The 16,009-nt window shown below is 40.5% G+C and overlaps 1 protein-coding gene across 1 annotated transcript; it reads right to left on the bottom strand.

The window, feature by feature from the left end:
* Positions 1 to 500: 500 nt before the first annotated feature.
* Positions 501 to 14,450, bottom strand: abhd8a (abhydrolase domain containing 8a). Its single transcript, XM_017718520.2, has 5 exons — positions 14,139 to 14,450; positions 6,222 to 6,983; positions 5,344 to 5,514; positions 4,712 to 4,928; positions 501 to 3,940 (listed from the first exon to the last, which is right to left on the bottom strand). The coding sequence occupies exons 2-5, from the start codon at positions 6,968 to 6,970 to the stop codon at positions 3,701 to 3,703; spliced, it is 1,377 nt and encodes a 458-aa protein (XP_017574009.2). The 5' UTR covers positions 6,971 to 6,983; positions 14,139 to 14,450; the 3' UTR covers positions 501 to 3,700.
* Between the last annotated feature and the right edge of the window lie 1,559 nt (positions 14,451 to 16,009).

Here is a 16,009-nt window from a genome sequence, read left to right as displayed (position 1 = left end):
AGAAAGTCAAAACACAAAAGCATTTGGGAAACAAACAAAAGATCATAACATTAAAGGCGCATAATGTTGTTTTCTTCCTTGCTGGTGTCGTCTTATTCTGTATTTTGTGTTCTACTTTAATATTGTTGCTGTGTTCTCTCCTCATGTTGTTGTGTTTTGCCTGAATATTGTTATGTTTTGTCAATTTGTTGTTCTGCCTTAATGATTTTGTTTTCTTGTCTTTGTTTGCTTCTTAAACGCTGTTGTGTTTTGACAGTTAGGGCCACAGTGATTTTTGTATATGATGGTGGTGCACTTACACATTATATGTTAGGCTTTAAATAACAATGCTTTTTATCCTATTAAAGCATATTGAGGGTTAGCCTACAGCCAAACAGATGCACAAGTACATGAGTTAGAACAGTTAGTTTTACAGGTCCAAAACTTCCACTCTAATGGAGCAATTCAACTAAATATGGTTATCAAATTCACATCTTAACTCACACAATCCAAAACACAGATATTTTAAGGTGACTTTTATTATTTCTTATATCCACACATTTCCAGGCAGTGTGTTTTTCACAGATAATGCAACATAGACTCGGGCATAAAATCGAACCACAAAAGGGAGTAGCACACTGGAGCAGTGACGTTGCGTACACATCCCAAGGAAGAGGAGGAGGCGGAAGAGTCCTTCATCCTGGACAGTACCAAGCTCCCTTCTTTTTCTACCCGGAGATCACGCTTTAAAGCACTCTGCAGTGGCCTTTGCTTAACCTGTTTGCTTGCTTTTAAAAACAGAACAGCCCTCTCACAGTATAAAGTCCTTTCAAATTTCAGTCATTCTTGTTCATTATATGAACAGCCATTTGATTGTATAGTCACATAGTCCAACTGTATCCGAAGCCACGTCTTCGACAGTTTACTGTTATAAATAACTTATTCTCATTGTTAGGCCTTCTAAAGAATGCATTTACATTACGTTAGTTTTCACTTTCTTCAAATAGTGTACACTTGCACTAGTAATCGTATTTGGTATAGTTATCATCGTTTTAGTTTTTGAAGTATGAGTTGAGAGCTCATCTCTGACTTTTGAGTTTTTTTTTTTGTTTTGTTTTTTTTTTTTGTTTGTTTGTTTTTTGTCTTTTATGACCGTGATGATACCAAAGTTTGATGTAATGAAAAGCACACATTTGTAGTGGCAGTGGGTAACAGTCAGTAGTGTTAGCTGAAACATTTGCTATTAGTGTCAGTCTCCAGACAATTCTGCACCACTCATTGCACATAAGAAAACAAAAGAAGTCGTTAATCAACAACAGTATTTTATGCTTAATGTCTGATAGATTTGCAGGTTGGCTCCACATAAAACTCCTGTCTTGGGAGTAATGATCATTTTACTGTTTTGGGCCAGCACTGCATGTATGTATTTGAAGTTACTCTTCTGCAGATAGACTTGACAGAAATTAAAACATTTACCCGTTTTAAAACGTTATGGGTAATTTAGGTGTTGCATCAAAGCTGCTATTGCATCTGTAACCACTTACTTAAATATTTGCCACGCAAACATGTAACAGCATTTTAAAAAGTCAGTGTGGACAAAGCCATTGCATTTTTTCAAGGTATATTCCAGTGCATTTTTTGGAAAGCATGGCTTTGATCAGATCCTCTACACCTAAACCTAGAGCCTCTAAAAAAAAAAAAATCAGAGAGAGGCACAGAGTAAAATCATCACATAATTGATGAATGATTAAAACCCTGTCATGGGTGATGTTATTTGAAAAGATGAAAAGATTTAATCTCACTGCATTGCTTTTCCATTTTGTTTGGATGTGCACAGTTTTTCTTTAAAATCACCTTTTATGAAACTCAGACTTGCTTGAGTTAAGCCTATGTGCATTGATTTGTTGACTTGAATGCTGTTGAATGTGTTTGAAGCGTAGTGATCAAAACACTCCTTTGCTATGGGAAGATACTGAGGTTAGATAAAAATTTTACAGCTTTGAACACTGGCATCACACATTCAGATATGTAAGAGCAATCAAGTGTACTGAGCCATCTGAGTGATAATCAAATAACTCTGTCCCTCCTTATTAGACTCTGCAAATAATGCAGTCCAGAGTTTACCCAAAGGAATTTGCAAAACAGATTATGTGATTTCTGTTCCTCTCTGCATTTTGCTGCATCGTGTCCACTGCATTACCCTGATGAGGTGGTAGCAAGCCTGTGATGTCTTGTGTTCATTTAGAATGCAATTATCTTCAATAGAGGCCCAGTTACACCATTACACAGAGCAGGCCTGCAGCTTTTTGACCAGATGGGCTTTTTGCCTGACTGTCGTCATGGCAACCCATGCCTTGAAGTTGCCTCACTTTGTGCCTTGCTTGGACTGCCTGTCTATTTTGTTAAGTGTCGCACTGTAACTCGGCCTAATTGTGCAGTCCGAACAAAGCGTCTGACGGTCAGCATCAATTTATGTCTACGTCCTGGTATTACTGTTACAGAAGCTTATGGTTTGAGCAGTATTCCCAGTTGTCACTGTGAGTATACTGGTATTTGCACATGGGTATCTCCAAGGTGTGTTAGCAGTACTGTAGTGTGTTAGCTTATTTCCTGTGTTTTATGACAGCACCAAAATTATATCAGCGTTACCACAGTAACAGCATCTCAGCTCTCTTTTGCTGGCAACGCCCCTCTTTTCTCTGATTCCTGGTTGCTAGGAGACATGAGTGCTCCTACTGACACAATTTTCTGCTTGTTGCGCACATTTTATTTTCCTAACGTTTCCCCCGACAGTACTACGCACAGCCTTAAAGCTGATGTTTTGTTTCTGCTTAAAGAGTCATTCAACAGAGAAAACATATAGTTGGATATATAGCAATTATTATACTATATTATATATTTCTATTATAATTTTGTTTTTTGTTAATTTTGTTTATTCTTCATTTATATGAGGAGTATTAAGGTGACTTCTTTGAAATGAATGTTTGCTAGAAGTTTCTCTCCCAGCCTCCCCCAATTTTTTAGTCCTCCTGGGGCTGTGGGCACGTTACACAGGAAGACGATATAACTACTGTATTATACTTTTTGAATGAGAATTATTGTTATTATTACCAAGTTACTCTGAGCTAATAACAGCGTTCAGCAAAGGGCATGTATAAAACCACGACACACTAGATGTGGATTTAGCGCCAAGCTCAAATTTCTTTTCCCCTCTTTGATGTGCTCATGTGGTCTGGGTCACAATAGATCACAATAGATTCACAAGCACAGTACGAGAATGGGGACCAGCCTCTTGTGCAGTCCAGCCTGGATCGAACCAGAACAATCCAGTCTGGATTTGGTCCAGTCAAGGCCCAAGCACTTAAACAGGCATGATTTCATCCACTGGATGGACCTCCAGTCCTTTTGTTTAGACAACACAACAAGGAAAGATATGTCCAAAGGTAGCATAAAGAAGTGAAGCCATCAAGATTGAATAAACCTTCATTTCTGTTCTGAAAATGGGTTTAAGCTTTCATTTCTTTCTTTAAACCTCTGGTCAGTGTTGGCAGTCTCACCACTTGAACCTTTCTTGCTGCCTTGGTGCAACCTGCTTGAACCCTCAGCTCAAACTTTACCTCCAAAAACAGCTTTCAGCCTAGGTGACTGCTCCACCTGGTACAGCCTGCCGTCAAACAGCCTTCTGATTGGTTTACCCCACAAAGACACCAATCCTCATTGGTTATTTGTTCAGAGGCTTGTTGGCTTTGGGTGCCCCAGCGGTTTCTTCAGTCGTGCCCTCTGTAGCGACAGTAGGAGCAACTGTGGCATCAATCGTAGCAGTTTGGTCAGCTTTGGAGGCAGTGATGTCTGGCTCCCATAGGAAGAATTCGTGAAGAAGTGTATTGACTGTTTCAGGGCATTCCATCATGACCATGTGACTGCCCTCCTCAATCACTTTCAGGAAGGCAAATAAAAGGATCTGGAAGTGCACAGAAAGTCACACTTATTGTCAGCAAACATTTTTAAGACAAGGCTTCATATGAGATTGCCCAGTTAAAGTTTTGTCCCAAGGGTGGCGCTAGATGCTAACACTGTGAAAACTGTAGAATAAATGCCAAGTGCAAAATGGCTCCAATTCGAATATATACCACACTATGTAGATAGCAAAAGCCATTAGCTCAAAACCTAGCTATTGCTCTATAGGGACCCATTTTAGTTCAGCCAAAGAGTACTGTGAATTTTTCAAAAGGGCTACTTATTGCATTCACTTGCCAATGAATGCGCTCACTAGTGATAATTTACATTGATGTGCTGTAAAAACTCTGATGGTCCATTTTGGCAACTATAAGACTAATCAAGCAATGTCTGGGGCAAGTTAAGTCTTAAAACGTTAAGTCCAATGAAGCAATGTTTAGAATAAATAATGCTGGCACGCTTAATGTTCAGCGGAGTTAACACTCTTCTCCGCCGCAAAATAAAAAGCCTTTGTTTCGTCCAGTACACATCTGCCACTTCTGCAGTGACATCTGCATATGCGTAATACTCCTTAACGAATGATACGCTTCACACTGCTCCTGTTGTTCACACTGGTATTGCCAGCCATGGAGTCTTAACTATAGCACAATGACAAATCATGTTACTGTGTTGGACACTGTCTCACCATATTACTTCTCTTTACAAGGCTAATGAGAATGAAATTTTGAGGGATGTTAGGAACAAAAGTTTTGCATTGTTCAACATTTCGCTGTACCTCAGCCATGCGCTGATCTTCATCCATTGGCACAAACTTGTCGTAGAGGCCATGCACCAGCAAGATGGGTACAGTGAGCTCAGCATGGTAAACCTCATCTCCCTCTGGCCAATACTGACCACTCATCATAGCTCGCAGCACGAATGGAGACACATTAAAGGCATTTCCTTCCTTCAGCAGCTGCTTCTCTTTAGCGCCCTGTCTGGCAAAGCCAGCCCTAAAGAGAGAGTGAAGAAAGAGAGGAAGATATAATGGGAGATATAATGTGCAAAAGCCACATACAGAGAACAAGCAAGAAAGATGCAAAGAGTAATAACAAACATAATATATGGTGCAATAGTTTAATGAATGTGCAGTTATCTACAAATAAACATGATTCAGTCCAGTGACCGTTGAATGCCCAAGGCATGTGCAGCCAATAAACAGTGCATTAGGTTGACGTTAGGGAGCTTTAAATAAATATATAGTCTATTAAGAACAGCCATTACATTGCCTACTATTCAGCTGCATTTAGGTGCTGAATTTGTGCTTGAAGAAAATTCTGACCTAATAAGAGAACTCTATCCTTGCTGCTATCACAGTTTACACTATATATGCCTGTGCAATCAGAGTGGGTGGGTGTGGCTTCGTACTTGAGGAAGCTCCAGGCGAGACAGGGAGATAGGCAGTGCAAAATGCAGGAGGGCAGCTGAAAGATTGAGCACAGGCTGGGCTCCAGTGCCGTTGGGCCTCCCCCGTTAATCATCACCACCTTATGCACCTGCTCAGGGTACTCGTGTGCCAGAAATGTGCAGAATGATACCCTAGAGTGCAAGAAACAGAAGGGAAAAGGGGCTATGTCATTGCATTTCCTAAAAAGACATTAAATTAGAAAAGAAATATAGTAAAATGAAAAGAAATACAGTTCAGTTTTCCTAAATACACAGATAGAATATCTTCTAAAAATACCTTCATTTATCAGGTGTCTGTTTCTTACACCTATATAATAGGAATAGGAGTTCCTGGTCCAACAAGCTTTCTCTAACACATTAGAAAAATACAGGCAATTGTGTTTGTTACATTGACAGTTTGACAAAAAAAATCTCATTTCTACATTTTTTTTCCTTACCTCAAATATAGTCATTCAGCCCAGGTATGTTTAATTGTCCAATTTAGATTTTTTTCAGTTCTGCACTGGAGCTGTGAGGCCAATGTAGCTAACAAGAATGGAAGCTTATGTACACCAATCAGCACCTATTTTTATCTATAACAATGGACAAAATTGAGGCTTACAACTAAAATTTGTCTATATGTTACTCTGTACTGTGTACAGAAACTACATAAGCAACTGTGTGAACATTTAGGAGTTTACATAATGCTACTTGAGATATGACATTGCTCCAGTGTATTACTAAAGAAGAGAACTTTGGACACCAAATATATCTTGGCTGGTTGACTATATTTGGGGTGAGGAGAAAATTATGCAAATTTTTTGCCAAGCTGTCACGCATTACCATAAATGTAAGCTTACCCATATGAGTGGCCAATAAGGATGTTGCGCTTGCGGGCATATCTCTTGAATATAGCCCGCAGATCCTCAGCCAGAGCGTAAAAGGTGTAAGCTGCTGCTATTTGAGGCGCTGTACTGGCCCCGTGCCCCGCTAGGTCCGGGGCAACGACTTCATAACCCAGTCTGGAGAAGAAGTCCAGTTGGCGGCCCCAGATGTCCAGTGATCCCCCAACACCATGGATGAAAAAGAGTGCTACGTCAGAGTGTGTGCCTTTGCAGCTGGTGATGCGTCGCTCAGAGTCGATGAAGACAGTGCGCTTAGGCTTCCTCCTGCGGCGCCTAGGCGGGGGCGCAGGCCTCTGCTGGTCTGAGTCTGGAAGTGGAGGTGCAGGTTTGGGGTCAGGAGAGGAGGGCGCGGTGGAGTAGTCGGCCAGCTCCACCTCCACCGTGCTACACTGTTCCACATCTCCGTTCTGACACTGCAGGATCTCTGAGTGCAGGACATCACCCAGGTTCTCGATCACAAGCTGTCCATTGCGGTACACAGTGATCTTGCGCTTGCAGTGGATGCTGACCCCCTGTTCCGGCTGTGAATCAGAGGTGGCTTGTCGTTCGGGTAGGATGTGGCGTACCCGCAGCACGCGGCCTGGCTTAACCTCCACAAACTCGAAGCCATCAGCAGGACCTGCATCAGAAGACTCTACGGGCAGGACCACATTGGTTTTGCCCGTCAAACAGCACAGGATACCCTCTGTGATGCTAGTGAGCATTCTGCTTGCTTACCTACACAGATGCATACAGGTTCTGATCAACAAACATAGCATAGGTCATTAAATCAAGGTTGATCAAAAGTTTGATCCCCTGTTCAGGCAGGAACACCACTGCTATACCAATTAGTCCTTGGCCAAGACTCCTACTGCTACATTGCATACTATTATATGTTGTTCTAGATAAAAGCATCTGCTAAATACACACATGTAAACACATGTTAAACTAGTGTTTTCCGCTTCTGTCTTCTAGTAGTGAGAAACACGAAACACTCTATACCACCTTCCAACAGTTCTGAACCAAGCAGTCAAAAACTGAATCCCTTGTAGAGTAATGTTAGAAGCTAGGATAAACTGGCAAAAATGGGCACTGTCAGAGGGATCCCTAGACTTAAACCGGAAAACTAAAAAAATTACAAATGCCTTCAATAAGACAGTAAGGCCTTCTGTCACGTCCTTATTTTCTCTGTTTGTGTCATCAGTGCATGCAACTGCTTGAGTAACCTGAAAGGTCTGTCTTCTAGTCACCCAAGTAACTTCCTAAATTGTCCATCATTTAAGAGGGACAATTTGGTCTCCAATAATAAACGTTTAAGTGGAACTACACTGGGTGGTATGGATGAAATCCCACTAGTAAGTCAAACTGTCTGTTTAGAATGAATCTGTTCCTTATGTATCCAAGACACTGGCTCAAGTACCAAGCAGCAAATTTCACTGAAATACCCCAACAAGTCCTAAATCCTTGACTTTGTTGCAAATGTGGTGGTGTTGGCATGAAGGTGCTGTTACACAATGTGGACCACTGTAACAAGCCTTACGGGCATGGAATGCAGGCACAGAGAGGCACACAAAAGAGACTGCGTGCAATTGCTGACGTGGAGCCTGACAGCTTCTGTCAGCCTACAGAGCGTAAGCACTTTCAATGCTACAACAAAGCGTACAGTGCCTGCAGAAAAGCTTTCAGGGAGTTTCGAGTCCACGCTCATCTCCCGGGCTTAGGGCAGATGAGGATTCACATTCAAAAACATTTCTCTGCTGGTATTTAATGCTGAATACAAATCACCAAGTACTGTACTGAAGACCCACCACCAAGTCCTGCAAGCAAAAGCAGTGAAGACCAAACACTCACCCACATAAATGACCTCAGATTTGATACGCATTAGCTAAGTGAAAATGCTAAGACAACAGGCAGCCTGTGGTTTTGTCCACTACAGTGGTGTTCATGGACACACTGATTTACATTCTGACCTAGACGAAGATCTAAAAATAGCCAGGGCTCTTCCACCATGCTTCCCTTGGGTATTAATAGAGAAAGTGGCCCAAAGCACATGACTGCACCAGTGCCAACCATTCAGATGAATGCTACTCTGGAGCCAGGCTTAGGTTTCAATAGAGAGTGGATGCTTGCCAACCCTCTGGTGTTGGGTCACGACTCTCGAGTACTTGCAGCTGTCTGTCAGAGAGGGTGTATATTGTGTCAGTTGGCTAAAATGTAGACATACAGACAAATGTTCAGATAATGGCCAAATCAGAATTCAGCTGAGGATTTGTGTATATATGTTTGTCACATTCAAACTGCTGCATGTAGGCATAGGCCAGAGGTCTTCAAATCCAGACCTTGAATCTAGTTTCCTTAGCTGAATCTGGAAGATGGTATGTATAATCCTCAGGTTGGTTCCCAAGCAATGACCATATCTGTATCATCTGTGACTTAGCAGACAGACAGTTCTTTCAGATTTCACAGGGACATACTACAACAAAATACCTATTGTCAGAAAGGTCAGCATCTAGTTCAGTGTAAAATGATGTATTGTCTATACTATGACTTTGTGCCATTGTGATAGTACTTTTCAGATTTTAGTTATTTAGATATTAGTATTTGTATTTATAGATGTTCTTTTAGCATAGAGTGCTAGTAAAAACTCATTAAACTTATTAATGCTTAATTCAGTATCATCTGATACTCTACCATGATACTGAGTTTTATCTGTACATCTGTCCATTTCTATAGATAAAAGTGTCATACAATGTCAGAAAGCATATATGCAAGTGTAATTGAGATCACTTAAGAACATACTGCATTTTGAGTACGTGATGATTATATCTATGCACAATTGCACAATGCAAACACGTATACTAAACTAGTAATGAACTTTCATTACTAGTCATCTACATTAGCCTCCGATCCAATGCAACAGTAAAGAATCAAACTTCAAACACCACACATGTCTTGGCTGTATTTAAGTTAAGGAGAAAATTGTGTAAATCAGATTTTTCGCCAGACTGTTCCTTAAAGAGTTAATATGGCTTTCCCTAGCCCTCATGCTAGTGTCTCTTTCCTCTTACATAAAACATTTCACTTATTCATTTCTGTATTGATTAACTGTAGCCTGCACCCGCAACATCGGCAGCTGCAGAGCTGCATTAGTCAGCAGATTGCAGCAGCTTGTCCCCTGTGTGCAGGACGGGACCCAGACTGACTCCTGTACTCTTGAGTGCTGATGGGAGCTGACAGTGGGATGCGAAGCAGCTGACAGATGAAACAGATAGATGGGTACTGCTGAGGAATAGCGCTCACAAATTGCAGTCCGAACAACGGACATAGAAAAGAACCATTACTAATCCTTGACTTCATTAATTCATGCTAGCAGCAACTGAAAATTGGAGAATTTCTCTTTAAAAAGGTGTTTAATAAATAGACATTAATATAAAGGATATCCAGGACAACAGGACAATATGCATGTAGTGTGTATGTAGAGAGTTCATATATTCAAAATCTCAATCTCTCTCTCTCTCTCTCTCTCTCTCTCTCTCTCTCTCTCTCTCTCTCTCTCTCTCTCTATATATATATATATATATATATATATATATATATATATATATATATATATATATATATATATATATATAAAATTTATAATGTATATGTATGTATACACACACGTATTTATTGTGTGTGTATGCAGTAAGCAGTGAATGTGTCTTGGGCAATGTTTGCTACATAAAATAGAGGGGGGGGGGGGGGGCGTATGGGGACATTATGTGAAATGCTACTAAAAACAGCATTTGTTGAGTAGCATTTGTTGTAAATATATTTATTTACTTATTCCAACTTACTCCAAATTTGGTGCCTGAAACACATTTTTTTAAAAAAGCATGTTTACCACTGTTTCACCTTTCCTGTTAACAACAGTTAATAACTGTTTGGGGACTGGAGACACCATTTGATTCAGTTAAGTTTATTTTGTCATGTTGGTTATACAAGTCTTCATTGTTGCATTTGGTGCTTCATATTTTCAGTGGGAGACAGGTCTGGACTGCAGGCGGGCCAGTCTAGCACCTGCAGTCTCTGATAACGCACCCATTCTGTTATAACACAGGATGTATCCTGGCACTGTCGTCTTGGACATCCCTGAAAAAGACTTTCGGAAGGCAACAAGTGATACTCTAAAATGTTGCTCCAAAATCTTTTAGCCTTAATGGTGCCTTCACAGTACCCATGCCATGGGCACTAATACACCCACATACCAACACACAACATCCGTTCTATTACAGGCTGACTAGCCAGACCACAATACACATATTCGCTGTGCATCAGATCATTTCAGATGAGCCTGAAACCAACTGCATCCTTTTTTTTTTTTTTATTCTTTTTTGTGGGTTGGATATCAAAATATAATGGTAATAATAATAAAACATTCTCAGAGAACAATCTGTCTCTCCTTCATCCTCTCCCTGACTCTTTGGCTTTCTTAGGACAGCATAATAACACCACATCTCTCTTTCCCTCTCTGTAATTTTCCCTAGCTCTATCTCCTCTAACCATCCTTGTCTCTCTACTCCTCCCAGCTCCACCTCCATCTCTCTCTGATCCTGGCCACCTCCACTCGTTTTTCCCGAGTTCATACTGGGGCGCCATACATTATTTAGACTAATTGGGAGGTTTTCGTCTGTAAATTATTCATAATTAAGGGAAGCTTTTTTCAGAGGAACTCAGTGTCTTTTGGCCTTACAGTTACTCTAGATTTGGTGGAACTGCTTTCAGTCATAACAGAGGGGAAACTATAAGATATTGTAAAGTCCTTGCTGCACCTCAATGTGCTAATACGATAAGATGCATTGATTTAATGAGATCTGATCTCTCTTCCGTCGCTGTGGCACAGAGAATGTCATTGTGTTTGTGACGTAGGGAAAGCATCCCTTCGAGCCTAGTCGAAAATGCTTCACATTGTCATTGGGGAACTTCAATCCTTTTAATGCTTTAGTGCCAGTTAGAAGAGGAGCTGAACTTGAACATTATCATTACGTTTATTTTACTTGAAAAGACTGCAGCAGAAATCATATTTCTCAGCTGTAACTTTGTTTTAGCTGTTGTTATATTTTCCTTTTGTTAAGATGTAACTGGGAGAGTATGTGTAGTGATTTTGGAAAATGGACTACATTAAGTGGTTTACATATACACCTTCATGATGCTGAGTTATAAGCATCCAGTACATTCCAGACAGAGACAGCATAAGCGCTTGCTGTGCTATTCTTTAAATCTTTAAGGCCACATGTTACAGCTGAAACCTTTGCAACATTTATTTTTATTTTAAATTTGAATAACCTTATAAGCACTTGCAGCATGCTGTTAATTCCATAGTAAATTAGAGAAGCTGAGCTTTGTGTGTAAATACTGTATACTATGGGTGCCAAAGCTATTCTGTTACACACTGTTTTCAACTTTTACACTGAATATTTGTGTTCGGTAACTTGTGTAACTAAAAAAGCTGAGTTCGAGTATGTGCTGCATCCAGGTACACATCACTTTGTTGTAATATAATACAAGTGCCATTACACTTAGCCACTTTTATGCTTAGGTGGTAAAGAGCTAATTGCTCAAAATGCACAGCCTTTGATGGCAGTTATCAGCACAGAATTTGGTAATAGCGAAGTTTGAGTTTTTATTGACCTGGGACAGAACTGCTGCTCTGCCTGTAGATGCTGCTGTGAATTTTCTCAACTTTCTACTGGCAGAGGGTTTGTGCTGAGGTGTCCACACCAGCACCCTCACTCAATCAATACCGTGGATGGTGAGGACAGACAAATTTACATTACCAAGCTTCAGTAAGGCCAAGTTTCAAGAAAGAGGAACTGTCTTAATATCTACAAACATAATGCTTGTTGCAGAGGCTATTTTATTGATCATTTATTACTTATAAAGTATAAATTTACATATTCTGACAAAAACTGAGTGAGCTACAATTTCTTATTAGGTTGAATGAGATTTTTTGCAACTATATATAAAACTTTTTCATCTTTGCAATAGCAGCTACAGAAGAACGCATTTGTGGGCAGAGCATGGACAGATCAATTGCTGTAGAGCATCATAGCCACTGGTCCATTAGCTACATGTCTGCCAACAGTGGGCACAGTAAATGTAAGTGTTTTTGTATGTTGCTCTAATTGTTGTTGATCAAAAACTACTGCTGTTGCAGTACCATAACTGTCCTACTAGTTTTTTACTGGGGTTCCAACATGAAAGAAAAGGGAAAGAGGGGGTCTGCAAGACCACGGTAAAAAAAAAAAAAAAAAGCCAGTGATTTACTGAGAAAAGGAATGGGCACTGGCTCTTGTAAACTCAGCAAACTAAAGGATTCTCCTCTCCACAGGGAAGCTCATTAAGAGACTTGAGTTAGCACATGGATCGATATTAGAGGGTGAGCTGTATGGATAAGTAAGGAGAGAGTGAAGGGCAGAAGGGGAGAGAGAAGGAGTGAGAGAGAAGTGAGGACAGCAGAGGCAGGAGGACCTGTCATTCATGGCTCCACAACAACGCGATAACCTGTGACGCATTTTCCAGACAGATATAATAACAAGTATTTTGATTGTTCCAGCTACAACGACAGAGACAGAATGCCTAATTAAGATAAGACCTAAATGATCTAAATGATGCCCCAGAACAATTCAAACAGAACATATGAATATACAGAATCTTAATGTAATGATTCTTTGAAAAATTCCCATCTGAAAAGTAGATCTGTAGTATAAAAAGCATTACCTACAAGAGACATTACCTACAAAGTAACCTTAAAGAATACTGCACTCACTCAGTAACTCATCAGCTGGTTCTAAAATAGAACATAGGCCAGCATAACTAAATAGCCCTTGGTCATATCAATACGGTACTGCTTCTGTTTTCTATTTCATTTCACTGACATATTTAGGTCAGCCAATTCCTCAGGATGTGTGAGCATGTGAATTAAATCTAACATGGACTGGCCCATATTTTCACCTAGTGGGATGAGCCTCTGACGTGTCCTCCATCAGTCTGCAATGCAGAATTGGTGTGTAGGCCCACAACTAGAGTAGGCAACACATACCGGGAACAACATGTTCAGCTGTACACTAACCCAGCTACCCTTATGTACAGTTCTATGCCAACAAATGACGCAAAGTGCCCACTGTAATTGCTGGTATTTAACCGATCATATCTGTGACTGTATCTAGCAAGTACTTAATAAGTGTCAATGCATGATGTGTATGCCACTGATCTACAGTATGATGCATCAGAAAAAAAGACATTTATTCCAAACATACAGGTATAAAGGCAGTAGTGCATATAGCACACCGTCTTATTGCAGAAAGGAGGTGCAGAGCAAAATGCTGGGCTACTGGAATAAACGTGCTAGTGGTACTGATTACAACACACACTCTAAATAGATCTTCAATGGTCCTTTAGTAAAGAGAACAGTTCTATTTCAAACCATGATTTCCATATAGAACCATTTAATGCCTACATGCTTCTTTGCGTGGTGAAATGTTTCCTCAGATTGATGGAGTATGTGTTGCATATGGTTGTATATAGCACCAAAAAGGGTTATTTTATTAGGATGTAAAGCTTGTAACAGAACCATTTGGGTGCTGTATAGACCTATTCTATGTAGGACCATTTCACCATGCATAGAATCATTTAAGCATTGAATGATTATAGGACTCATGGTTCTAAATAAAAAGCATTCATTTTACCACAGAACCCTTGAGAAATCATCTTTAAGACTGCAGGCTTAAAGTAGACTCAGCTCTGGATGCACAGAAACGATAGCATAGAAATGCAGCCTTACATTAGGACAGCGTGTGGTGTTCAGGTCATGCAGGTTCTGCTTTATGTGCAGGATCAGCTCTAGCTTACCTGGGATGCTACTGCTCAGGGATGGAGTCTGCAGGCTGCGTCTTCGTGCAGCTCATTCGATTTCGAAGGCAAAAAATGACCTATAGTGTTTCGAATCTGCTGCACCCCTATGTACTATCGCAGTTTGAACGGACTGTGCAAAAACGGCTGCGAAATGACTGCCATGGCTTCTTCATCCACGTCTAGCTGTACGCGGTTATTTAGGTTAGAAAGCTGAACGCGTGCTAATTGTCCACAGGCATCTTCCACAGATCAGCTGCGTCCCCGCTTAGCAGCGCGCACGGGCGGGTAAACTAGCAACCCAATGCCCTTGTTTTCTGCAGCCGCGAGGGGGCGGGGCCTTTCTGCTTTTCTTGCTTGACTGACACGGCTTCTGACCAATAGCAGGCCTCGCCTATCTAGGCGCTCTCCAATTGAATCTCTCCAGCCTCTTTCCTGTTGCTATGGTAGAGAGAGCACCCCGGAGCTGTGGTCGCAGATTGACTCCTCCACTGTAGAGAGTAAATTGGATGTTAAGCGTTATATTTATTATATATAAGTCAGATATATATATATATATATATATATATATATATATATATATATATACATACATATACATACTTATATATATTATATATAAGTCAGAGACCACCCTTTTTTATTTAAGTTACAGTCAAACAGTCCTTAAGTGCATATTAGACATTTTTCAGGCTTAGGGGGGAAAATTAGACATATATTTAGATTAAGATTAGATTAAGTGACCCTTATTAGTCCCACAACGGGGAAATTTCACCTCCGCATTTAACCCATCCGTGAAGTGAAACACCACATACACTCTAGTGAGCACAAACACACTTGGGGGCAGTGAGCACACTTGCCCGGAGCGGTGGGCAGCCCAATCCGCAGCAGTTGGGGGTTAGGTGTCTTGCTCAAGGACACCTCAGTCATGTGCTGTTGGCTCTGGGGATCGAACCAGCGACCTTCCGGTCACGAGGCTGGTTCCCTAACCTCCAGCCCATGACTGCCCCCAATTTAACAGAAATGTACGCTTTTTTCAGTATTTACAGTGTCCACTCATTGCCTTTATTCCAGCTTCCAGTCTTCCAGAAATCTAGTCGTAGAAACTGCATTTTGTATTTGTAGAAACTGGTTCCATTTTTCTCCTTCTCCCAATCCATGGAATTCCAAACATAGTCAATAACTTTGAAGTCTGGGCTCTGGGGCAGATAATCATTTGATCCGAGAGCACCATCAGCTTCTTTGATTTGCACATTTTCTTTTTTCAGTAAAAGTGTCTTGACAGCTTCAGATCCTTTGAGACTCATGCTGTCATCTCACAGTAGAAGGACGGACAGAAACACCTGTGGATGTTTTCAGATCTGAGTGGAAAGTGGATCTCTCTCCATGATGAAAGCTGTACGTGCTGTTTTTTCTGATGGTGACAGATTAGGTGGTCTGCCAGGTCTTGCACTGTTGTTAGAAATCCCAATTTCTTTGTATCTTTTAAACATTTTTAATGTGATTTCTGGAAACTTATTTTTCCTTTGACTTTCCCCTTCCTTATACAAGTGGATTATCTTATATCTGATCTTCTCCTTAATATATCTCCTTAAAACAAATAACTTCCTGGCCACTTTAGTAGGAAATTAAATAGGTGCATGGTGCTCTCTGACACTTCTGTATGTACAAGGTACTATATCGCTGCTGTCGGAGGAAAACCTTATGTCTCCAAAATGGTAACTTTACAGGAGAAGGAAAAAACCTACTTTACTTTTAATGAAAGTCAGTGGAACCAGACATCTTTCAAAGTCATTTTGGGTCATTTCTTTTGGTCCATTCATCCTGAAATGTACACACAATGTAAAGAGTACCAGGCATTTTCACATTAT

The sequence above is a fragment of the Pygocentrus nattereri genome, chromosome 19 (genome assembly GCF_015220715.1).
Source record: "Pygocentrus nattereri isolate fPygNat1 chromosome 19, fPygNat1.pri, whole genome shotgun sequence".
Lineage (NCBI taxonomy): Eukaryota > Metazoa > Chordata > Actinopteri > Characiformes > Serrasalmidae > Pygocentrus > Pygocentrus nattereri.
This window is presented reverse-complemented; position numbering and strand designations above follow the sequence as displayed.

Bases quoted from the DNA above. Each gene is read 5' to 3' on its own strand.
- abhd8a (XM_017718520.2), bottom strand. From the start codon at position 6,970: ATGCTCACTAGCATCACAGAGGGTATCCTGTGCTGTTTGACGGGCAAA. The intron at 5,515-6,221 runs GTAAGCTTACAT...CTTGCACTCTAG, and splicing joins CTTATTGGCCACTCATATGG to GGTATCATTCTGCACATTTC. The intron at 3,941-4,711 runs GTACAGCGAAAT...GTGCACTTCCAG, and splicing joins AAGATCAGCGCATGGCTGAG to ATCCTTTTATTTGCCTTCCT.